Source organism: Pleurodeles waltl, unplaced genomic scaffold, assembly GCF_031143425.1.
Source record: "Pleurodeles waltl isolate 20211129_DDA unplaced genomic scaffold, aPleWal1.hap1.20221129 scaffold_158, whole genome shotgun sequence".
In the NCBI taxonomy this organism is placed as follows: domain Eukaryota; kingdom Metazoa; phylum Chordata; class Amphibia; order Caudata; family Salamandridae; genus Pleurodeles; species Pleurodeles waltl.
Genome location: NW_027149864.1, coordinates 198139 through 224564, shown reverse-complemented (window position 1 = coordinate 224564; position 26426 = coordinate 198139). Strand labels below are relative to the sequence as shown.

Sequence of the window (26426 nt, the reverse complement as noted above, 5' to 3'; positions counted from 1 at the left end):
TTGTCTTTTTTGCTGCATAGTTTTCTTTTTGTTTTTCTATTGAGAGGAAGATGATGTGATGTGCATTGTTTCAATACACACTATTGAAGTTAATATTGTTTCTTATTGTATGTATTTGTTGTGTTCTACTGTGCACTGTGTTTGGAACCCTAGGCATTCCAAAGTGATACCTATATTCTGTTCTTAATGACGGTTGCAGAAGGAGGGACTTGCCTGACTTCTCAACACAGTTGTGGATTGTTCTTGGTATAATATGCTACACAACTGAACATTTTATTGTATCTGATTCCTGTTTATCTAGTTCTGCAAACACCCTCTTTTATCACCCAGGCAGCAGGTGGGGGGAGGAACGAGGGCATGGGACACCGGGGAGGGGTGGGCCAGAGGTGCCATGGACAAGTGGTGGAAAGGAGGCTAGAGGGACATTGAAAGGAGTGGATGAAGGCCAAAGGAGACATGGGACAACGCTGCAATTGGATTAAGATACAACATTGAACAGCAGTGGAGCAGAGCCAGAGGAGATACAGGGCCGAAGGTAGGTAACAGGGCAGTGGAGAGAAGGGGCAGAAGTGACATGGGCTGTGGGGGACAGGAACTCCAGAAGACACAGGGCTATGGGACCCAGTGGTGACATGAGGCATCAGGAGGAGTTGAACCAGTGGTGGTATATGGCAGTGTTTCGAGGTGGTCTCAGGAGGCAAGGGGAACAGAATACTGACAAAAGGCACTGGAAAAATGCATATTTCTGCTGATTGCGGGTTCTGGCAGTTATTTCATTTACTTAATGTTGGGATACATGTGTAAACAGGAAGGCAGGTCCCAAAAGCCATTCATCATGGTGTTTCTACACCATACCTGTGAGGAAGTAACAATCTCTCCTGCCTAATGCTCACCCTTCTGTAATTGACATAGTGCAGTGCCAAAAAAGTGAGTTGGTCCCTTTAAAAAAAAAAAAAAATGCTATTTGGCAAGTTTTTTTTTCTAAAATAGCACGATTTTTTTAAAGCTCCCAATTTTGCAATTGTGTTTTAAATTGCAAAATCACAAAATTCTGTCGTGTTTTATTGTTGAGGTTAAACGATATTCGCCTTAAATATACATTTAGCAGTTACACATTCTCCATTTATCTTGAAACATGGCTTATATCAGATCCAAATAGTGGGTTCATTCAGTGTAATTGCAGTGCATTTGTACCATCTATGTTGTCTTGTTACTCCAGACAATGTATTGCCTACAGTTAGATATAATGTTGCAGGTCACAAATTAGACTTTTTTTAAATGTTTTTGAGTGCTTTGTTAAGTTATCAGATCTGACAAATACTCTGTGCCTTCTCTGGCTTCCCCTGCATCCCTGCTGAGTTCATTTTTGCACTTCCTAGACTCCCCATCTATGGCTCATCCTGGCCGAAGCTGCATCTCATTTTAGAAGTTGTCTGCATCCTATCCTGTGTCTCAGTCCCAGTGGGTGCATCCTTCCCGATGTCCTCGCCTGTATCGACTTCTAAATCGCCTTACATCTGCGCATCGTGGTTGGTAACTACTCTTTGAAATCTGTGCTCCGTTTCGCTCTACTAATGGTGCTCCATCTGCTGTCACCAACTTCCTCCCCCACATGTGCCATTTATAATTTCTCACCTCTGCCTCCTCTAGTGTCTTCCCACGTGATGTGCTGCTGCACTCATTCTCTCCTGCAAGTCTTGCCTGTGTCCAGATCATGGAGGGGGAGCATTCCTCATCCATACCCTTGTATATCATCTTAAAAAGGCAACCTCGTCTGGTAGAAGCCCAGTTTCATTGACGAGGGGAAATGACTGCAACGTAATTGACCAGGGAAAGAAACATGCATAGAAGATTCAAACACAATGCCTGAAGAGTGAAACCTTGGCAGGCATATATCCACTTTGGGACAATTTTCCTTTCCTCTAACCACTTTTCCTTGCTATAAGTTTGTTGGCATGTTTTTTTGCACACTATTAAACTGATTTTGCAGTTTGTGCATACGTGTTGAATGACATACAGAAGATGTGTACATTGAAATTGAAAAGAAACTGCTGCACTAGTCAAGGAGATATCTTAGTTTCTAAGAGACAGATTTAGTAAGATTTTGCGTCAGGGTTGCGTCACTTGTGGCACAGCCCGACTCAAAATCATTTTAGAGATTTGCAAAGCTGCTTTGCAAAGTTTAGTAAATAAAAAAGTAACATGCAAAATATAGCTCTGCCTTGTGTTATTAGAGCATGGACTTTCCCATATCCGCCCATGGATTTTGACGCAACCCCAGATTTTTTCAGACAAGTAAACCTGGGGTTATGCCAAAATGCTACACCTCCCTGAACCAGGCTCAATGAGGAGAAATGTTTATTTCTCTTTGTTACTCCCTCTTTTCTGTTTACTCACACGTGTCCACGCCTCTGTGTATTTGTGTGGATGTGTGTGCGTTTATGAGGGTTGTATGTATTTGTGTGTATACATGTTTGTTTAGTGTCTATGAGATAAAAGTTATTTTCGGTTAGGTATTTGATATAGTTGATGTAGTGTAACCATAACTACATGGTGAAGCTCGTTACAAAGCTAATTTTAATGTCTATATGGACACCTTAAATTGTGCTGTTGATAACGCAGTTTTGATGCGCGGTTTAAGCAGTTTACTACTAAAAGAGATCCGTAGGAGGAATTAGCAACATATTAATCGAGCATCACTAGGCATCATATTATACATTTAAGGGCAGATTTAGAGTTTGGCAGAGAGAGAACTCCATTGCAACAGTGACAGAGTACTCTCCCTGCCAATCTGAAGCTCTGCAGACATGATTTACAGCTGGGTAAAGCTTAAGTATGTCAGCGACAGAGGCTACTCTGTCTCTGCTGCTGACATTCTCTTCTGATGGCCCAACAGAGTAAGGACCTTGCATGGTTTGGCCATTCGATTGCCCCCTCTCCATTCAACAGCCATCCAAAGTTAGAGTGATTGGTCAAATGGGCAGTTTTTACTCTCCCTTTACACCGTAACAAATGTGGCAGTGAAAACATTTAAATGACCTTCACACCACTGGAGAAAACTCCCATGCTGTGAGTGTGGGTGTCCTTAGTTTTTGTTTTTTCAAAAGCCAAATTGGGCTTTGGGATTTTGTTTTTGAAGGCACAAAAACTTATTAAAAATTTGGTGGGAGGCATCATATTTGACAGAGTAGTTAAACCTTTAACTCATTGACAGAATCCAACGTACCAGCGGTTCTTGGCAATGACCAGAGTAGTCTCCAGGTCAGGGGACAAGTCTAAATTCAGAGGACAGGTCCTCCATCAGGGTGACGGAGTATTTTACCCTATTGCCTTAACAGAGTAAATACTGTTTTTTGAAGTCTAAATCAGGCCCTTAGTTTTTACCATTCACATATTTTTTCATATTACCCTTATTAACAATTTGAGGTACAGGGAGAATGAGGCTTGCCTGCGATCACAATTGTTGATTACATGCCAAAATCCTAAAACCATGATTAGCATCTAGAGGTGAATGTTCAAAATGGAAACATCTGAATATAGTAATAACAAAACAGTTTTTCGAATTACAAGGTTTGGTATTGTAGCCTCTGGACAATTAACATGCTGCGTGTTCCAAGACGCCACTCCAACTATAGAAAAATATGCCTCTGAAATTGGCACAATTATTTTATACGAAAAAAAAAGAGATTTCAAGAATACGGAGGTCCAAGAGTCAGGTCCATCTTACTACAACAGAAACGTAGAAGTCATATCTTGCTTTCTATCTCTCAAAAAACAGAAGAGTTACTGAACAGAGTATCATTGTCATTTTCCCTGTTCACTTCACCTTTCGATAACAACAAAGATATTTTGACTTTCTGTGTCGCTGAGTTGCCCAGTACTTGATCAAATAATTAAAATCTGAAAAATCTTTGCTCAGTAAAGTAAGGGTAAGAGGCATAGTTTTAAATGTGATAAATTACTCTGCATCACCTTTTAGAGAGCCATCTGATCTCAATGTGACATCATGTCTCAAGCGCAGCTGAATCCCAGGGAAATCCAGTTCTCATGTTGCCTTATTCAGCACAGAATCCCCATACCCAACTACTAGTTTGAGAATGTATTTTTTGATGCCGCAGCTTTCAGCTCGAAGCAAATGTTAATTTTATTTTCCACAAGATACTTCTTTAGAAGTGTCATGTTGGCTGGGTGTGAACTTTTCAGCACTCCAAATCAGTTGTCTTTTCCAAAGACATTGAAATGACTTCCACCTATCTTGTAGAGCTTACATACTGTATCTAATCATGGGGTAAAGCAGCTGGTATGGTATTTTATCATTATATCGAATATGCTAAGCCACGTGACAATAACATTGTATCCACTACATCAACCTAATCACCACGTTGCATGTGAAGTCTGGGTATTGGTATGGAAATAAAAATTGTAAATACATACTTACATGCCGTGTATTTTGAGATGACCTAGTGAACTTTTGCACAGCTGCTGCCCATGATGTACTTGACTTCTGCAATTTTTGCTTGGGCTGAAAATAGACAAAATGATTGGCATTATCCATGCTTGTTTTCAAGATGCTACTACCATCTTACGAAGAAATCGTTGAGGCCCTGGAACGTCAAACCCTGAAACACTGTGCCAGGTTGGTATATTATTTGCAATTAAACCCAATAAAAAGTTTTCTTTACCTCTTTTATTAGAATGACATGATTTGAAACCTTTCTGTGTACTAATGTAACTTAAAAGAAAATAATGTAAAAAATGTAGCATATAAATAGGTAAAGTAATCTTAAATGCAGTCCGAGGATCCAAATTCACACATATTCATTGCATGTCCTGGAGTTGGCAATCTAGGCTACTCTACGATAGAATATGAAGGCAATCAGTTAGACCGTAGACTAGACGCTGCACCTCTGATCTGCCAAGGGGCAGAGATCATGGCTTTTGCCACCGGGCAGAGCACCATCAGCCCTGCTTAGAGATGCCCATCTGGGGGAGAGCTCTGCTAAGGTGTAGGAAAGTATCCTCTTTCTTGGCATGGTTCCTCCCTTTTTCTGCCTGATGTCAGTGTGCTTACTGTGCTTACTGGGACCCTACTAACTAGGACCCCAGTGATTATGCTGTCTCTCCAAAAACTCTGTATTTCACCCACAATTGGCATACTGGTGTCCCCTTATATGTCCCTAGTATGTGGTACCTAGGTACAGGGCATTGGGGTTCCAGGGTTCCCTATGGGCTGCAGCATATATCTTGCCACCCATAGAGAGTCCATGCAAAGGCTTCTGTAGGACTGCCATTTCAGCTTGCATGAAAAGGTGCAAGCACCCTTTCACTGCCATTTTCACTGCACCAGGTCACTTATAAGTCACTACTATAGCAGGCCCTCCAGCCCTGAGGGCAGGGTGCAAAGTAACTGTATGTCAGGGCACCCCTGCACTAGCAGAGGTGCCCCATGAACTCCAGGACCATTTTCCCGGACTTTGTGAGTGTGGGGACACCATTTTATGCATGTACTGGACATAGGTCACTACCTATATCCAGCTACATAATGGTAACTCCAAACATAGGCATGTTTGGTATCAAACATGTTGCAATCATACCCCAAGCCTTTGCAAGCATTGGTTGTATGATTCCATGCACTCTCGGGGCTCTGGGGGCTCCAAAGAGGATCCCCCGCATTGCCATTTCCTCCTTCTGAGGTTTTCCAGGCCGCCCCAGCTGCTGCCACCTCACAGACAGGTTTTTGCCCTCGTGTTGCATGAAAAGATGGAGCCCAGGAAGGCAGAATAAAGAATTTCCTTCGGGAGAGTGGTGTTACACCTTCTCCCCTTGGAAGTAGGTGATACAGGCTTGGGATGGGTGGCCTCTTCGAGCCACTGATAATGCTTTGAAGGGCACATTTAGTGCCCTCCTTGCATAAATCAGTCTACACTGGTTCAGGGACCCCAAGTCACTACCCTGGTGCAAAACTGGACAAAGGGATGGGGACTGACTAATCCCCTGTCCTTCATCACCCCAGGGGTTTTGCCATCTTGGATTCAAGGTTGGCAGGGAACTCTGGGAACATCTGAGTGGCCAGTGCCAGCAGGTGACGTTAGAGCCCTCCCCTGATAGGTGCTTACCTAGTTAGGTGACCAGTCCCCCCTTCAGGACTATTTAGGATGTCTCCTTTGGGTGGTTCCTCAGATTCAGATTTCAAGACTCCACCAGGAATCCTCTGCATCCTACACTTTGACTTCTCACTGAAGAAACTGCATCTGGACCCTCCAGGAACTCTGCAAGCTGCAACAAAGAAGCAAGACACCTTCTGCTACATTGTATCTCCTGCCAGCAACTGCAACAGTTTCCCGGTCGTGCATCCTCTGAGGACAGCCCGTCTTCAGCCTGCATCAGAAGAGCGAAGGAATCTCACTTAGGGTGAAGGAGTCACTCCCCTGCTTCAGCAGGCACCAACTGCAATGACGCGGCTGTGTGGATCCCCTCTCTTGCAGAGCTGCGTGGATCCTGCATCAGGGGTGGAAGACTGAAGTTGTTCCGACTGTCCTCTCTTCCAGCTGTTTCGCTTTGGTGGAGGTAAGACGTTGCCTCCCCATGCACGACAGTACCCCCGTGCATCGTGTCTTTTGCAGTTGTCAAGGCTTGTTGGCATCCTTCCTCCAAGTCCTTAATGCATCTTGTAGCTCTTGCCCCCAGCACTATATCCTGCGACGCACAGCTTCCTGAGTGGTTCTCCAGCAGTGTGGGAACCTTTGTCGTAGTGCTGTGTGGGCCACTTCTGCAACTTTCTTGTCCCCGAACTGTGTGACTCTTGTGTGTGCTGCCTGGTCTTCTGTGGGCTCTCTGAGTTTTTTCAGAACACCCTATGACTCCCCCTCCTGGGTAGAGTCCACCTGGTCCTGGGCAGCGCCATTTTCCGCTAACGGAGAGCTTTGCGTGTGCCAAGGCTTGTTGGCGGACTCCTATGATGCAAACCCGACTGCAATTCTCCATCCGGCGCGGGACATCACTTGCACCCTCCAGGAACCCGACTTTGTCTTCTACGGTGCAGTGTTGACTTTTCTTCTTCACCGGTGGTTCATCTTTTGCACCTTCATTCAGGTTAGCAGGGGCTCCTGCTCTTCCTGGACTCTTCTATGCTTCTTGGACTTGGTCCCCTTCTTCCACAGGTCTTCTTGTCCAGGAACCCACCGTTGGTGTCTTGTAGTCTCTTATGGGTTTTGCATAATTCTTCTTCTCGTTTCTGTGTGTGTTCTAGGAAACTTACTGTGATTTACTCCTGCTTTCCGGGTCACTGGGGTGGTTTCTGGTACTTGCCTTTGGGCTTTCTAAGTACTCCCAGCTCCCCTCTATACACTACATTAGCCTAGGTGGAAGACCGACTTTCTTATTCCACTTTTTAGCATATGGCTTGTGCTCCCCCTAGACCCATTTCTAACTATTGTGATTTTCACTAGTTGCACTGTTTTCTAACAGTTTTTATGCCTATTTCTGAATACTAGTGTACATAATCTGTGTATTACTTACCTCCTAAGGGAGTATAGCCTCTATGGTATTTTTGGTATTTGTGTCACCAAAATAAAATACCTTTATTTTTGTAACACTGGGTGTTTTCTTTCATATGTGTGAGTACTGTGTGACTACAGTGGTATTGCATGAGCTTTGCATGTCCCCTAGATCAGCCTTGGCTGCTCGTCCACAGCTACCTCTAGAGAGCCCTGGCTTCGAGACTCTGCATACACTACAGTAATAAGGGATCAATGGACCTGGTATTAGTTGTAAGTACCATAGGCACCCACTACACACCAGACCAGCCTCCTACATAAGGGCAGAACTTGTAATTTCAAGTAACCTGAGGTACTGATCTCTGTATACTTGTAAACAACTTAGCTGTGGGTGGCCGGGGTCTTTAAGTTTTAAGTAGCCTGTCTAATACCTCTGTTATTACAGTCAAAACTTATGTAACATGAAAGTCCTTTCTCTAAAGCACAGTCCTAAAAGAGCGCTGTAATCCTGCTGCCGTCTGCATCTGTTAGATTTGTTTAAACAGAATGATCACCCCATTGTTGGAATAGTTTCAGTATATGCAAGTCACCTTTGAGTTCTGTGACCTTACAAAGGAACACCTCAGTAACTTGCAGTATTCTTATAATATATGGCGGGGGTCTTTTATCCCATATATAACGGGCATAAGTCTGCATACAGATTCTGCCCTAGCAGTGGGTTACGATACTAGCAAATATTAATTCAGGAAATCAGGCCACGTTTTGTGCTAGAATCGTTTTGTCCTGGCCCAATCAGGCACGTTATGTCATGACCTACTTGCAGTCTGTGTCTGTTGCCCACAGGATGTGTGGCGAGATTCTTGTTCTTGTAAGTTCTGCCTTGGCCTAAATAGGGGCGACCCTTTCTGGTAGCCACGGTGCTGCTGACTGAGGGAGCGCCAAAGGCAGTCCGTGCCCTCTGGAAGGAGTCCCTGGGGGAAAAAAACCCAAAAGGGGAAAAAAACCTCAACAAAAGGGAACTCCTGAAACAAAAACAAAAGTAAAAGAAAATCAGAACAAAAAGGAAAAATGACCAGTAAAAAGCTGGAACAAAATCAGAATATCAATATCTGACGCAGAGGAACAGGAGACCACCACCAAACAGGAAGTGTTGCAGCACAAAGAGAAAAAGAAGCACACACCTTATATACCCAAGGAACAGGAAGTGACCGACAGGAAGTAAAAAGTTGCCATCTTGAATTGGCATCAAGTCTTAGAATTCTATAGAAAAAAACACCATAGTGAATAGGGAACCAGTGCATGCAGGGAAAAGGAAAGCATGCTGGGAAAAGAGAAAGAAACATTGGTAAAAAAAGTAAGTATAAATGTAGAGAGAACAAGAACGACAGAAACGAAGAAAAAGAATAAGAGAGGTGAGTGGGGGAGCGGGATCTAACGGGGGAGCGTTGCGCCAAAGGAAAAACAAGGCCCCATGCCCAATTTGGGGCCTCGACAAATATAAGAAAGGTGCGGGCGCGGTACGTCCTACTGCCGCACGCCGTGTCCGGAGCCAAACATTCGGTTTGCGCAACGACACGTTGGGCGACAGTAGGTCCTGCCCCCCGAGACGGGACGCGGCGTGCGGCAGCAGGACACGCCACGCCCGAGCCGAACATTCGGCTCCACTGCGCGACATGTTACTAGGTAGAAAATAATAAATATAAATACAATGTATTTAAGATACCAGGATTCCAGGAAAGGTGTCACCATGAAACATTATTTGACTCACAATATGTTAAGTGCAATAAACGCTAAAGTTACAAGAACTGAACCTTAAATTCTCCAGACTGTGCATACTGTAATCTTATGACTGTTTTAAGTAACCTTTTCTTTGGATTCACGTTGCCTGCCCATGCTCGTATCTATTCTGCATTCTCCGTGTCTTGCTAAGTGACTGTAGCCTTCAAACCGAGCAGATAACTCGGGCAACCTGGCTTGTCTATGAGATTAAAACCCAGCTTCTTTGCCATGGGCAAGCCAGGACAGAAAAAGGTAACAAAGGGAGAAAGAGGACGGTAAAGATAAATGGAAAACGCATAACAAAGGGAGAATGCAGGTTTGAAAAATAACACGAGTGAGATTAAGAGATACACAATGTAAGGTGGTGGAAGAAAGAAAGGTGTGGTGGAAACAAAAATAGACAGCCTTGGACTTTAGTATCCCAGGCTTCAACATCAGCAGTGGCAGCAGGCTCCTGAGAACTATTATGACCTCTGTAGTTCTATATTGTGCTTGTTTTGCCAAATTAAGCAGTGCATGCTTTTTTAGCTCTGGATGGTGTATGGGCCAGTTACTGGCTGTACATTTAGCAGGTGACTCCAGCAGCAGAAGCTTTTTACTCCAGCTAGTAGGCATTGAATTCAGTTCACTAAATGTCAGAGGTAATGAATGTGACATCATGTGCTATTTCACCATATGTGACATCGCAGGAATTGAGATGACTAGACCCTGATCACAACTCGGGAAGAGACATCTAACTGTGATGAACTGTATCACCAGAAGTGACATTACACTGCCACTGAAAGACAAACCTTCACATGATGAAACATCTTGGCAACTGAAGATCACAATGTGTGTTAAATTGATTAAACCACTATTAACTTTCTTTGCAGAATTAGCTAGTGCAAATACAGGAAAGATAAATACCACTTAATATCAATTAAAGTCAGCACTGTTGTTCTTAGAAAACTAACAGATAGATGAAGGTGGCAAAGCAGCTGTGAGTTAACCTGGTAAACGTAGGCCACGTAGATAGTGACTACATCACCTGCTACAGAAATGGTCTCGACCACTGCTTCTGGTGGTCATTTACAATGGTGCTCTGAAGTATACATGCAGTAATCCGGTTCAATGTTGTGCACATGGTCTATGCTAAGGTGAACTCGAGAAAGGAGCATATTAAGCCATGTCTTCAGTGTCACAGGCCTTGAGGTACAGAATTCAACCATCTAAGTTTAATATCTATTCAGAGGCTCCTAGCAGTCATACCTCAAAATACGGAATGGAAAGGGGAAGGGCACAGGCATACTGGAGGTTCGGACTGTTTGTGCTGCTGCAGAGGTATCAGGAATGCTACTAAATATATACATTTTTTCAAGAACAGTTATTGGTCTGCTACAGCTTCAGATCCAAAACACTTGTGAGTGCTTCCATGGAGATTCCACAGGTGGGAACTATGAACGAATAGGTAAAATTTAAAATAATTTCCAAACTTATATACACATTGACATAAAAAGGTAACACAACTCTATACAATTTCTTCTTTAAGACTGAGATAAAACCTGCAAATTTCCACGAGAGCCAACCAACATATAGGCCCTCATTATGACATTGGCATTGGCGGTAAGTACCGCTTCCCGCCATGCTGACTGCCGCCAACATACCGCTGCCGCAGGGGATTACCGCTACCGATATTATAACACACACATAGCAATCCGTCACTATACAGCCACACACACAAGTCCGCCAGCCCAAAGGTCAGTGATAAACTGGCTATAGCAAAACCCACACCATTACCCCAACAGAACTACGGCCACAGCATTATGACCCACGAATCACTGCGGCGGACACTCAATGGCGCTAAACCATTGGCAGTACATATCGCCCGCTCCAAATACACACACACTAACAAAACAACACTACAGTGGACAATTTGAATAACACACACCTGACACCCATACACATACCACACCCACACCACTATAAAACACACACCCACATTACCCACAACCCTTTGCAATGAAAAACAATTTCCACAAGAGAGATAGAAAGACCACAGACAAGACCACAGCCACACACCACCATCACCTATACACCAACCACGCACCTTACATCACACACCCCAACACATTACCCCACACAACCTCACCCACATCACTCACACTACACCCATGGCACCACAACGACACACCAGGTTCTCAGAGGAGGAGATAAGGGTCATGGTGGAGGAAATGATCCGGGTGAGCCACAGCTATTCGGATCACAGGTGCAGCACACATCCATTGCAAGGAAGATGGAGCTATGGTGGAGAATCGTGGACAGGGTCAACGCTGTGGGACAGCACCCAAGAACAAGGGATGACATCAGAAAGAGGTGGATCGACCTACGGCGGAAGGTGCGTTCCACAACAGCAAGAAACCAAATAGCTGTACAGAGGGCTGGCAGTGGACCCCAACCTCCTCCCCCACAACTAACAACATGGGAGGAGCAAGTCTTGGCAATCATGTGTCCTGAGGGCCTGGCAGGAGTAGGAGGATGACTGGACTCTGATAAGTCAAATCTCTCTTACTACCACCCCCGCTACCTGCATGCCATCACAAACCTCCACCCTTACTCTCACTCCCATCACTCTACCACCTCAGACACACCCCACCATCACAACCCACCCCTCCCAATACCAAGCCCTGCATGTAACACCAATGCACGGACCCCATCACAGACCTGCATGGACACCCATCACTAAAGCATGCACACTAGAGAGAATCACCTAGCCCACAAAATAACTACTCACACAAGGCAAAGCTGCCAGGGCAATAACAATCATAGAGGGCAACACACCCATGCACAAGAGGTCACACACAGAAACAATAACACTGCATTTACATTACCACAGGTCCCCCACCCAACGTCACTGGAGAGGAGGTGCCAGCAACATCCAGTCCCCCCCCAGAAGAGGCCCACAGTGATGACAGCAGCTCTGGCCGCCTGGATCTGGATGACTAACCTGGCCCATCAGGGACCGCCGGACAGTCGGTTACCCAGGCATAGTCCCATACCACCACAGAGCCTCCCCCTTAGGAAACACCAGCACAGTACCCACCCAGGGGGCCCATACCTCCGTCCCCAGGACACGTCAATCAGCAGTGTGTCCACCACTACAGGGACCCAGGCTACCCCACAAACACAGGACGATCAGGGACCTGGGGTCAGTGGCAGTGGGCACACGATCAGGGGACAGAGGCACAGGGCAACAGGGAAGCTGGGAGAACTGTTGTGCGAAAGGGGGAGGACAGTCCCAGGGAGCCGACTCACCAGGAGGCACTCACCAAGATCCTGGGAGCATACCACCATTCCCAGGAGACGATGGGCCAGATACTGGACAGGTTGCAGGAGACCCAGCGCCTGCAGGAGAGACAGTACCTGGGGCTCAGGGAGGACTTGAAGGACATCAACACCACCCTGATCACCATTTCAGGAGAGCTGGCAGACATGGCCAACACCATGAGGGAGGCAGTGGCACACCAGCGGGCCCCTGACACTAGCCAAACCGATGAACAGCCTTCCACCTCTGCTGCCGCTAGTGGACAGGAGGCCCCGCCACAGGGCCAACAGGCCATCAGCACCCCTCCCCCTGCAGAAGGAGAACCACCCCGCAAACAGTCCCTGTGATCAAGGCAGAAGGCTGAGAGTACTGCCAAGACCCCTGCCAGGAAATAAGGCTCTCCTGATTGTCATCCTTGTGTCCCACCCTGTCACCCTGCCCACCTTGAACTGCCATTGCTCCACTTCCTATGTCCCCTTGGACAATGCACCTGTGCTCCACATAGACTGGACTCTATCCTGGACATTCCTCCACCATCACCCCCAGCCCATTGCACATCCCCCTCTACCTATTAGCCCTTAAATAAACACCCTTTGAAAAAATACAAGTATGGAGTCTGTCAAATGATTGAACTATGTATTCGTTTAACAAGTTGTAAACACTGCAATACAGCTGTACATTAACACATACATAGGAATGACCTGTAGTTGGCTGCAGTCAACACACCAGGAGCGATAGTGGGGCACAAATATCTGAAAATAGTGATGCCAAGGGTGCAGTAAATGGCAATAGAAGTGGGAAAATCAGCATGCCAGTGACAATGTCAAACACAAAACTGTCAATGAAAAATTAAGTTAGAGTGCCTTACCTGTGTGTCATTGGCAGTATTATCATATTATTGCACTTCTGTTGTCCTCATCCTCATCCTCTGCTTCCTCATCTTCACTGTCCACAGGGTCCGCTGCTGCCACACGCCCATCTCCAGCCTTATTCTCCTGCAGAAAAGGCACCAAGCGATGTAAGGCAAGGTTGTGCAACATACAGCATGCCACGATGATCTGGCCGACCTTCTTGGGTGTAGTACAGGGATCCACCTTTTGGATGGAGGCAACAAAACCTGGCCTTCAGAAGGCCGAATGTCGTCTCTATGATTCTTCTTGTTCGTCCCATGTGCCTGATTGTAACATTCCTCTGCCCTTGTCCTGGCATTCGTCACAGGGGTCAGTAGCCATAAGAGGTTGGGGTGACCAGAGTCGCCTGCAAATATCGAGGGACAACTGTTAGACACATGCTAACCCTTAGGGCCCACACCATACCCATACACCAACACCTACTGGGAGGGAACCAGGGCTCACCTATTATCCACACCCGGTGCATCTGGAGTTGAGCCATCACATATGGTATGCTGCTATTCGTCTGGATAAAGGCATCATGCACAGACCCAGGATACTTTGCATTGACATAGGAGATGTACTGGTCTGCCAGGCACAATATCTGCACATTCATGGAGTGAAAGCTCTTTTGATTTCTTAACACCTGTTAATTTCTCCCGGGGGGGGGAACAAATGCAAAATGTGTACCATCAACAGCCCCAGTAATGTTGGGGATATGTCCCATTGCATAGAAATCAGCTTTTACAGTGGCCAAATCCACCACCTGGGGGAAAACGATGTAGCTGTGCATGTGTTTAATCAGGGCAGGACACTCTGGTCAGCACTATTGAGAACATTGGCTGAGACATTCCTGCTGCCAAGCCCACTGTCACTTGGAAGGAGGCAGTTGCTAGGAAATGGAGCACTGATAGCACTTGCGCAAGAGGGGGGATCCTGGCTGGCTGACGGATAGCAGATATCAGGTCAGGCTCCAATTGGGCACACAGCTCTGTGATTGTGGCCCTGTCCAGTCTATAGGTGAGGATAATGTCCTCCATTGTTGCCAAGTCCACCAGGGGCCTGTACACGGGGGGATTTCTCCATCTCCTATTCATCTGCAGCAGGAGCAATCTAGGGGGCAAAACGGTGAGAAGATCGTCAGTATTCCATATTTACATACACTACACTGCATTGCATGTTGTGACTGGAATGGTATATTGTTGGATAGGCCCAAATGGTGCCTATGTGTACTGTGACGCAGTTAGGTGCAGTGGCCTGTCCCCCCCTGAAATGGCATCCACCTGTCCTGTATGGAAGGACATGTGGAAATGAGGTAATTCCATTGACATTGTGCGCTATTGCGGGAGGCGGTCGAGCACCGCCTTACAACTCCTCATTGGATACCATTGGGCCATAAGGTTTACAGTGGCCAATGGTGATGTATGCCGGCGGTGACGGTACGCACCGCCGCGGACGTGACCGCCATTTTCTATCTGTTCACTCACTTGCTACCTGACCTTCAACAGGAGAGGACCCACAGTGCAAGTGCTCTGTGACCTGTGTCTGGAACCGACCATGGTTCGTGTCACTGGGGAAAGGGCCCCTGCCTTCACCACTGCGGAGTTGGCGAGAATGGTGGATGGGGTGCTACCCCAGTACCGAAAGCTGTATGGGCCTCCAGACCAACAGGTGAGTACACTGCAAGCACGATGCATGGGGCATGAATGTATGGAGTGGTATGTGTGAGGGTTTCATGTGAGGGGGTTGGTGGAAGGGCCCTGGGCAGCGTGCTGCATGTACGGTGGGCAATGTCTGTGCGTAAGGGGATGTGAGGGCTATTGTGGGCCATGAGTGTAACAGGCAGGACGGTCTGACTGATACCTTTTCCTATGTGTATTCCTCTGCAGGTCAGCGCCCATCAAAAAGAGGGTATATCGCGTGCCATCGCCAAGGACGTGTGGACCCTGGGGGTCTACTGCAGGCGGAGCACCCACTGTCAGAAACAGTAGGAGGACCTGAGACACTGGGCACGAAAGATGGCGGAGGCCCAGCTGGGGATGGCCTGTCAACGAGGAAGGGGTGCCCGTTGAACCCTGACCCCCCTGATGGCCAGCATACTGGTAGTGGCCTATCCGGAGCTGGATGGGTGCTTGGGGCATCACAGCAGCCACTAGGGGGTGAGTACAGTGCCTCAGTATACTACTTGCGTGTGTTGGGGTGGCATCCGGGTGGTGCATGTGGCCCTGTGGGTGCCCCGAAGCCAGGCCAGACATTGCAGGGTAGGGCCCATGTTGGGCAGGGTCTGATGTAAACCTCCACCAACCAAGGTAGTAGGCATCCACTACTGGGCAGGGGTGTGGGTCTCAGGTATGCTGCAATTGGTGTTAGGTATCCCTGTCCGTGGGCTGGTGACTAGCATTGTGACTGTTAGTGCATTGCCTAGTGCATAGGGCTCTACCCTGTGTGTGTGTGTTGTGTATGCCAACGGTGGTGGTGTTGCCACCATTGACCAAGGGTATCCTTTTTCTCTCCTCCCCCTTTTAGTTTTGTCACCCTGTCTTTATGTGCATTAGCATCATCTGGTAGAGAAGCAGAGGCACCGGCGACAGGGAGAGCTGCATCCCACAGGGCCCAGGAGGCTGAATCCACCGACGGTGAGAGTACCAGTGGGACAGAGGGTGAGAGGAGCACCACAGCAGAGACAGGAGGGGACAGTTCTGACAGTGGTACCTCCTCCGATAGAAGCTCCCTGGTGGTGACAGACACCTCTGTGCCCACCCCAACTACAGGTACAGCTGCCACCCGCACCACCCTCCCCGCAGCCCCTCAGTGTGTCTCCTGTGCCCTCTCACCCAGGAGGGTGGGCAGCTCCTTCGCCCCAAGCACCTCAGGCCCTGCCGCAGTTATACCTGCTGCCCTGAGTGAGGAGGCTATTGACCTCCTGCGATCCATCTCTGTTCGGCAGTCAACCATTGTGAGTGCCGTCCAGGGGCTGGCAGCCCATTTGCTACAAACAGATGCATTCCTGGAGGACATTCACTCTTGCATGGAGGCCCAACAGAGATCAATCCAGGCTCTGGCCTCTTTCATGATGGCAGCCATTGTCCCTGTTTCTAGCCTCCCCCCTCGAACTTCCTCTACCCAATCCCATTCCCCTCAACCCCAACCTATCCCAAGCACATCTTCAGACCAGCATGCACACAAGACAACACACAGGAGTGGTTCAGGCAAACACAAGCACCACACATCATCCTACAGGCACTTACACAAACACCATCCAGATGCAGACATACCAACATCCACTGCCTCCACTGTGTCCCCCTCCTCCTTGTCATCCACCTCCCTCCCAGTAGTGTCTACACTCACACCTGCATGCACTACATCCTCATCCACTACCACCATCACCATCACGCCTATCACTACATGTCCCACACTGGTAGTCACCACCCCCACATCCATGCACACGTCCCCTGTGTCCTCTTACACTGTGTCTGTGCCCCCTCCTCCCAAAGTACACAAACACAAGCACTTAGACACCCAACAGCCATCCACCTCACAACAGCATCCAGCCCTTGCACCTACACCCAAACACAGCAGACAGACACCTCCTACAACCACTTCCTCTTCCTCCACTCCCAAACCTTCACCCTCTTCCCACCCCAATGTCCCTAAGAAGCTTTTCCTCTTCACTGTTGACCTCTTCCCTACCACTCCCCCCGTCTTTCACGTCAGGCCAGGGTAGTCAAAACCCAGGAGAGCACCTCAGCCACCCAGCCAACGGCCACAGCAGGGTCGACAGCTACTGCAGGTGGGAGAAGATCCCAGGCACCAGGCAGCACCACTGAAAGGGTGCCTGCACCAGGTGCTTCAAGGAAGGGCAAGGAGGCACCACCAGGTGTGACAGGGAAGGGCAAAAAGGCACCACCAGCTGCGACAGGGAAGGGAAAGGAGGCACCACCAGCTGCGACAGGGAAGGACTAGGAGGCACCACCAGCAGCGTCTAGAAAGAGCAAGGAGGCACCACCAACTGCAAGAGGGAAGGGCAAGGGGCAATCCCCGGCTGCTGACAGGAAGGGCAAGGGGCCTGCACCAGCAAGCAGGAAGGACAGGAGGCCTGGTGCTGGGATTCATTTGAAGCCCCCACCACCAACCATGGTGGTTCAGCTGTCCGATGCTGCAAGGGAAGGGCTGGACCTCCCCCCACTGCCACCAGCAACGCTGCCAGCACCACTTCCAACACCGCCGCCAGCACCACTTCCAGCACCGCCACCAGCACCACTGCCAGCACTGCCACCAGCAACACTGCCAGCAGCAGCAGCCCCAGTGGGCAGCCACCCGAGGCTGCAGGGGGTGGACTGAGCCTCCCCCGCCCACCACTGCCAGCAGCAGCAGCCCCAGTGGGCAGCCGTCTGAGGCTGCAGGGGATTTGCTGGAGCCTCCCCCCACCACTGCCAGCACAGCCACCAGCACCACCACCAGCACCACTGCCAGCAGCAGCAGCCCCAGTGGGCAGCCATCCAAGGCTGCAGGGGATGGGCTGGAGCCTCTCCCCACTACTTCCAGCACCAACACCAGCCCCGCCACTGCCACCACTGAGCAGCCGTCACCGCCGGTGGACAGTGTGTAGTTCTGCCTCCATGGGCTTTTGTGCGTCCTGGCCCCTGCAAATCCCGTGGGTCTGACACCCAGGTGAGGGACTGTGACCTTGCACTCCCCAAGATCTGCATCATAGGGCACAATGCCCCCTCCAGAACCAGTGGAGAAGCCATCCACTAACCCCATCCTTCCCAGGATGAACCACACTGGCCACAATGCCCCCTCCAGAACCAGTGGAGAAGCCATCCACTAGAGAGATTGTGGCCTTGGACTTCCTAGGACCAAGCAGTGGGCAAACCACCCACTTGGGAGACTGTGGCCTTGCACTCCCTAGGACAAGCAGTGGGCAAACCACCCACTTGAGATACTGTGGCCTTGCACTCCCTAGGACAAGCAGTGGGCAAACCACCACTTGAGATACTGTGGCCTTGCACTCTCCAGGACAGCGCACAGGGCATGTTGCCCCCTCCAGAACCAGTAGTGTTGTATCATCTTCCGGCTGAGGTGCCCCCCCATTCTCTGTCCCCCTAAGGTGCCTGTGTATTTTTGACCCGATGCCCCTGCAGTGTTCTTTCTGTGTTGTTGCAGGAGTGAGGTGGGGCCTTGGCCTGTGTGTTGTGGCCCTGTGGCCCACGGACATTGAGGACTGGGCAGTGTCCCTACATTTGTAAATATGTATATACATTTGTATTTTGATGCACTTATTCATGTTATTTTATTGTATTACACTCACTTTATTCTAATAATTTTGTCCTTGCATTATTCCTGAGGGATATGGGGTGAATATGTAATGTTTCTGCATCTGGTTGTGTGTGTGGTGTTGGGGTGGGGGTGTGTGTGTTGCTTGTGTGTCACTCTCTTTTTCCTCCCCCCTCCCTTGTATGCTAGGCGGCAGTACTCACTGTGGTCGTCTTCACCGGCGTTGATGTTCATAATGCAGCAGAAGGTAGACGAGCATCGAAAATATGAGCAGCTCGGGCTCTATGGCGTTGTGGTTGTTCCGTGAGTCTCCACAGGTGAGTCCTTTGACTTCTGTGCAGTGTTTCTGCCATGCCTTTGATGTCATTGGTACCGCCCCGGAAAAGGTGGCGGATAGGCCGGTCGTAATAGTGTGGGCGGTACATTGTCTTCCGCCTGGCTGTTGCCGGTTACCACCATGGTGCTAGTTGATTCCGCTGTGGCGGTCGGTGTGTTAAAGTGGCTGTCTGTCTGAGCGGTTTCCGCCGTGATCATATTTCCATTTTGGTTATCGCCGGCCTGTTGGCGGTATTACCACCGCTATATCACCAACTGCCAGAGTTGTAATGAAGGCCATAATATTTTAATTACACCATAATGCAGGAAATTAAAAAAAAACAGCCAGTTCAATATAGAGGGAATCTTTGAAAGCCATTTGAAGCAACTGCTTTGCCCATTGCCATAAATGTTAACTTGCTTCTATAAGACTTCTTGTGGGCCTCACGTAGCATTATTCCTCAAAATAAAAGGAGAATGCAGGAATTTGCTCACTCCAAATACAATAAGCTGACTACTGTCAGAACTAAAAATTCTAAATGCACCTTGATAGTTTCTTATACCAAGATTCGGGCATAATGGACAAATCCATTTGTGCATAAGTTAGGAATAGAGGGGACAGAAAACTAGAAAGTGTTTGATACTCTCGATGGTATTAATGCAATAATTACAAATAGTGGCTTCTCTGGTAAAATACAAAATCTAAATTTAACAGAAAGACTTTTCACAAAAGGAGGACAAACCTCATATAAATGACCTTCAAATTTGTGGCTAGGCTTGTGACGCAAGAACTAGTCAATAAAGTTCCCGATCTTGGAGGATTGGTGCAAATACTCCATAACACAGTCCCAGTCGATCTTAATTAGGTTACTTTTCATCATTTTCCTGATGGAGGAGGGATCATGCCACAACATTGCTAATCCCCATCTATTAAACCAAGATTTCACATGGTGCAACCGTCATAATATTAGATTAGTGTCAAGCTCCATAACCTCCTGTAAATTGTCTTTTTAAGAATCCAGATCATGAAGGTATCCCTTCCTTACCCAAAAGAGAAGGCGGGTAGATGGTCAACTCTTTTTAGCCCAGTATCAAGAATCAAAGGCAAGTCTGAGGAGCTCTGGGGAAATTTAATACTAATTTAAAGAAAGTATTCTCCTTTGTTTTAGGACTTCTCAAGTTAGTGGTTCCTCATATTTCTGCTCCATATAATGGTGTGGATTGGGCCTTGAGCTTATAAACTTGCAAGACTGGAGCGTAAGATCGGGACTGTGTAGGCCTCTGTATTTTCAGAATCGCAGCCACTCTATGCTGTACTAAAGGGCTGCTCTTTTGGATTTGGGGTCCCCATGCTTATCAGTAGGCCACCCTAAGGCTCAGGTAATAAAATGTCTGCACAAATTCAAAAGAAACATTAACCAACTGGGGTCTACTCCTAAAAGCTTTGTGTGGATTTTGTATAATATATTTGGTCTTTTTAATATTTATTTCCAACCCTCCATGATTATAGAATTAATTACACTTATTTGAGAGATCTTGCAGACCCAGTTGTGTTCTGGATAAAAGTAAATTATCATCACAAAAAGAAATGCAGGAAGCTTTTTCCCATTCCGGTAGATAATCTGTTACATAGTTTATGTAAAAGGAAAACAGGTTTAGTGCCAGGACATAGATTTGGTGAACACACCTAAGAATTGGAATAGAGGTAGTTAGCTGTCCTAGACTGCCACATTTAACTCAGGCATAATTAGACTGATGGAGCCAAAATATGGAATATAGTACATGACAGGGGTACACCCATTGATGCAAGGACTTCCCATAATCTGTTTCTAGGGACCAGATCCAGTGAAGCTCATAGATCAACAAAAGCTACATACAAATGGTCTTTAAAAAGAGTAATATGATTCCATGAGTGAAGTGAGAAACGAAAGGCTTGGTCAATAGTACTAACCTGCGTGTGAAAGCCAGCCTGAAAAGGGGATAAAAAAGCACATCATTCCTACCTGCTATGTCTCCAAGAGTTGCATACAAAAGATTTTCTGTAGATTACCAAAGAGGCTTATGGTTCCTATAGTTCCTGGCTCTCCACTAGCACCCTTTCTGAAAATCAGTATAATATGTGTCCCAGTCTAGGAGGCAGGTAAGTCAGCACTACTGGGTAGCTCACTGGATAGCAAATTAATATAGGGGACCCATACTTCAATATCAGGTTTGTATAGATACACCGGAATCATATCATGGCATGGAGCTTTACCCACATGAACAGGCGCTATGGCTCCTGTAGTGTCTGGCAGTGAAAGTACAATGTTGTCAACTTCAGGGGTTTCCCATTGCAAGAGCATTGATTCAGAATTTAACAGGTCAATTATACTGGAATCACAGTCAGAATAAAGGTCAGACAAATACTTTACCCAGAGATTAGGTTGTAAATAGTGATCTGTTGGGAGTGCCAGCAGCTAGGCTGTCATTAGCTATTATTTGCCTATTTGGAGCATTATTATTCCGAATGGCCTCTAATAGATCCTGCCAACTGGCCCCATCCCAATTTTGTTTCTTAACAGCTAAAGTATACTTATAGAATGACCTAGCATCTCTAATAGCAACTTGATTGTGAGAACTAACAGCTAGAATAGGTTGAGCGTTAGCACTTTGACACTCATTACAAAACCAAGGTGTAGCTTAAAATTTCCGATTGGAAATTTGTTTATTATCCTGTGAAAAAAATCCTTCAGGAGAAGTAAATAATTTACTATGCAACTTAATTATCAGTATATTCTGCTTGGGTAGCTTTTCAACAGGAGACAGAGTTGTGTTTAAGGTGTCATAAATGTTTGCTAGTAAAACAGAATTCCCTTTGATACTTGGACATTTAACTCCTCTTCTGTCGTTGGAAATATTTCTGTCTAAATCTTGGAGTGTATCTGTGTTAAGGGATAAGGCATTGTAGGGAAATGGCTCCTTGTTGCAGTTACCTCTCACTTTGTGCCAGATATTGATGCTGACTTGACTGAGAAGTGTGCTGGGATCCTTCTAACCAGGCCCCAGCATCATTGTTCATTCACTAAAAATGCACCATTGTTTCCACAATTGGCACACCCCTGGCACACAGATACATCCCTTGTAAAATATACCAGTGATACCAAGGGCCCTGTGACCAGGGAAGGTCCCTAAGGGCTGCAGCATGTGTTGTGCCACCCCAAGGGGCCCCTCACCTAACACATGCACATTGCCATTGCAGATAGTGTGTGTTGATGGGGAGAAAAAGGCAACGTCAACATGGCATCCCCCTCAGGATGCCATGCACCCAAAATACTGCCTGTGGCATAGGTAAGTCACCCCTCTAGCAGGCCTTAAAGCCCTAAGGCAGGGTGCACTATACCATAGGTGAGGGTATAGCTGCATGAGCAATATGCCCCTACAGTGTCTAAGTCCATTCTTAGACATTGTAAGTACAGTGTGGCCATATTAAGTATGTGGCCTGGGAGTTTGTCAAAACGAACTCCACAGATCCATAATGGCTACAGTGAATACTGGAACGTTTGGTATCAAACTTCTCTGAATAAAAAACCCACACTGATGCCAGTGCTGGCTTTATTACAAAGTGCACACAGAGGGCATCCTAGAGATGCCCCTGTATTTTACCCAATCCTTCAGTGCAGGACTGACTGGTCTGTGCCTGCCTGCCACTGATACGAGTTTCTGACCCCCTGGGGTGAGAGCCTTTGTTCTCTCTGAGGCCAGAAACAAAGCCTGCACTGGCTCAGGCTTCATGTTACAATGTACCAGGGCACTCCAGCTAGTGAAGCTAGTGGAGATGACTGCCCCTCGGACACAGCCCCCACTTTTGGCAGCAAGTCCAGAGGAGATAATGAGAAAAACAAGGAGGAGTCACCCTCCAGTCAGGACAGCCCGTAAGGTGTCCTGAACTGAGGTGACCCCTGCCTTAGGAAATCCTCCATCGTCCCCCAATAGGATTAGGCATGTTCCCCCCTCAGGGAGGAGGCACAGAGAGGGTGTAACCTTCAAGGACAGTAGCCATTGGCAACTGCCCCCAGACCAAAACACACCCCTAAATTGAGTATTTAGGGGCAACCCTGAACCCAGGAAATCAGATTCCTGCAACCTGAAGAAAGAAGGACTGCTGATCTGAAAGCCCTGCAGAGATGACGGAGACAACAACTAACTTGGTCCCAGCCCTACCGGCCTGTCTCCAGACTCAGAGAACCTGCACAGCAGCACATCCAGCGGGACCAGCGACCTCTGAGGACTCAGAGGTCTGACCTGCACCTAAAGGACCAAGAACCTCCCGAGGACAGCGGCTCTGTCTAGAAACAACAACAAAGAAACCAACTTTAAAGAGACTCCAACTTCCTGCCAGAAGCGTGAGTCTTCCCACTCTGCACCCAACACCCCTGGCTTGAGTTCAGGACAACTAACACCACCGATGGGACTCCCAGATGACTCCAACAACGTGGACACCCAGAGGCTCCCTCTGACTGCGACTGCCTGGTAACAAAGGAGCCGAACGCCTGGACCACGCCCTGCACCCTCAACCCCCAGGACCGAGAGGAACCACCTACCAGTGCAGGAGTGACCAGCAGGCGGGCCTCATCCTAGCCCAGTCAGTGGCTGGCCCGAGAAGCCCCCCCGTGCCCTGCCTGCATCACCAGAGTGACTCCCAGATCCCTCCATTGTTTTCAACGACAAACCCGACACCTACTTTGCACAATGCACCCGGCCACCCTGTGCAGCTGAGGATGTGTTCTGTGTGCCTGTGTGTCCCCCCCCTAGTGCTCTACAAAACCCTCCAGGTCTGCTCCCCGGGGACACAGGTACTTACCTGCTAGCAGACTGGAACTGGAGCACCCCTGTTCCCATAGGCGCCTATGTTATTTGGGCCCTCCTTTGACCTCTGCACCTGACCGGCCCTGCGTTGCTGGTGCGGTGGCTTTGAGGTTGCCTTGAACCCCCAACAGTGGGCTGCCTGTACCCAGGAGACTGAACTTGTAAGTGCTTTACTTACCTGAGAAACTAACCAATACTTACCTCGCCCAGGAACTGTTGATTTTTGCAGTGTCCACTTTTCAAAATAGCTTATTTCCATTTTAACCAAACTGTGTGTACTACTGTTATAAATCAAAGTTCCATACTTACCTGTGTGAAGTGCCTTACAATTTATGTACTTACCTAAATTCTGAATCTCGTGGTTCTAAAATAAGTTAACAAAATAAAAAAATTCTATATGAAAACATATTGGCCTGGAATTAAGTCTCTGAGTGTGTGTTCTCATTTATTGCCTGTGTGTGTACAACAAATGCTTAACACTGCCGTCTGATAAGCCTACTGCTCAAACACACTACCACAAAATAGAGCATTAGTATTATCTATTTTTTCCACTATCAACCTCTAAGGGGAACCATTGGACTCTGTGCACACTATCTCTCACTTTGAGATAGTATATACAGAGCCAACTTCCTACAGGCATTTCGGTCACAGGCCCACCTAGGAACAATCGTACAATTAAACTCTCACACAGTTTAGTATCAAGTGTGAAACATTCAATTCTGCTTTTGTATCCACTTCTCCCAAAGGAGTAAGCTCTCACCCTGTCTGAAGTAGATCTCTTGCCAGCGGATTGTGGGTCTAAATAATGAGCCTAGTTGCAATTTAACAGTTTCAAACATAGTTTCAGTTTTATTAGTATTTTGCATGATTACTTAAGACCATTTCAACAAAAACTAAAAATTAAAAGCAATTTTAAAATTGATTTTAAATTGATAATACGATTGACACTAGTTTAATCTTCAGTAAAGCTGTCTACGGCAAAGTACGATTCAGTTCCATAAAATATTATTATTTTACAGACAGACCCATTCGAGGTTAAAATATTTGTTTGTTTGCATAAATGCTAAAACCATTGCAGCATGGAGAGGACTATTATTATTATTATAATTAGTTTCAGATTGGGAAATACTGTTAGTGCTGATTAATCTTAGTCAAAGGGCTGCCTGAGAAATAAATGTAAATCCATCAAATTTGCCCTTCTTGTATGCGCACCCAGGTGTATACATTCAAGATAAACTTGATATTGCCCGATTACCCACATGATGCATATAATCTGTAATGAGTTTTTGAGTGGAGCACAGTTTCTTACATGGGCATGGGCCCAATGACGCTCTTAATTTGCTTACGTAACTGGCGAATCTTGATATTATTCTAACGTCTGTTTGTGTGAAGCATAATACAGAGGCCTCCATATAAGTGTGTACTCCTTTGGCCAGAAGTACTGGCTTCAGGAGTGACCTCCTGGTCACCTCCATAGCAGGAAAGCAGCATAAAAGGTGTAGCCAAGATTCTTTGTTAAAATTGCAGAGCCTGCAGGCACTCTTCTTGCTCTGTTGTGGCCAAATCAGATAGACCTAATAATCGTAGCAGCATGATGTTTTCACGAGTACAGAGATTGATAACCTCAAAGAGATTGGGCTTGAGCCTCCCAGTCACTTAGGACTTGTTTAGAGGGCGTAGAATCTCTGATCCAGGCAAAGATGCTGTCTCAAGATGGAATGATGCCATAAGCACCTGTTTCTTGATAACCCTATTCCATGTTGAGAAATCCACTGAATCAAGTTATATAGCTGCTGTGCCTGTTTGCAATAACTGAGTTGCCTTCTGCAGTTGAGATTGCCATGGGGGCCCAAGACTTTCAAAAGTGTTTTTTAAACAGGCTTTCAGAGAGTCAACTGGTGCCCTCCGTATCCAAATATAGTACTTCAAGATGTCCGAAGCACATGCTAGATGGTAATTTATCAGTCCAAACTCTAGGCCAACTCTAGACCTTTTCACATATCTGGGAAGTTTAATTTTTTTGTTTTTCAAATCCTAGTGTCTGCTGTTGATCCATAATGGTAGCACAATCTTCCGGGAATGCAAGATGCCCATACAGGAGTGCTGGCAAAAAAGCAGGCCTTGATAACTTTCAGCGTTGGACACACAGATGCTCTCATTAGATTCTTATTCAGGTTTGCAAGGCCAGATATTATTGCGGTGGCCTTCCTTCTTAGTGCAACTTTATGTACTGTAGCTTTCGATGTATCCGAGAACCTAGGTAATTATGGCTTCATCATTTTAATCATGCTGTCTCCTATTCTCCAGTTTAAGAATCACTTTCTCTTGTAATGGATAAAGACTATAACGTTGGTCTTGTTCTGGTTAATCTTGAGAAGGTTTCTCTCATTGCAGTTGTGAAGGGCATTTAATGCTTGCTGTAGTCCGGATTTAGTGTGATCTATTATAACGGTGTCATTGGCATATTGCAATACATGAAGGGTTATATAGCCGAGTTTTGGTGGAGCCAGATTTCTCTTCGCT

General features: G+C 47.0%; 1 protein-coding gene across 1 annotated transcript in view; it reads left to right on the top strand.

The window, feature by feature from the left end:
* The window catches only part of LOC138274070 (uncharacterized), an 84343-nt gene extending 58382 nt beyond the window's left edge, over positions 1-25961 (top strand). Inside the window, exon 4 of the mRNA XM_069218963.1 lies at positions 25942-25961. Within this exon, the coding sequence (XP_069075064.1) occupies positions 25942-25961 (20 nt within the window). The remainder of the gene's footprint in view (positions 1-25941) is intronic.
* The last annotated feature ends 465 nt before the right edge of the window (positions 25962-26426 follow it).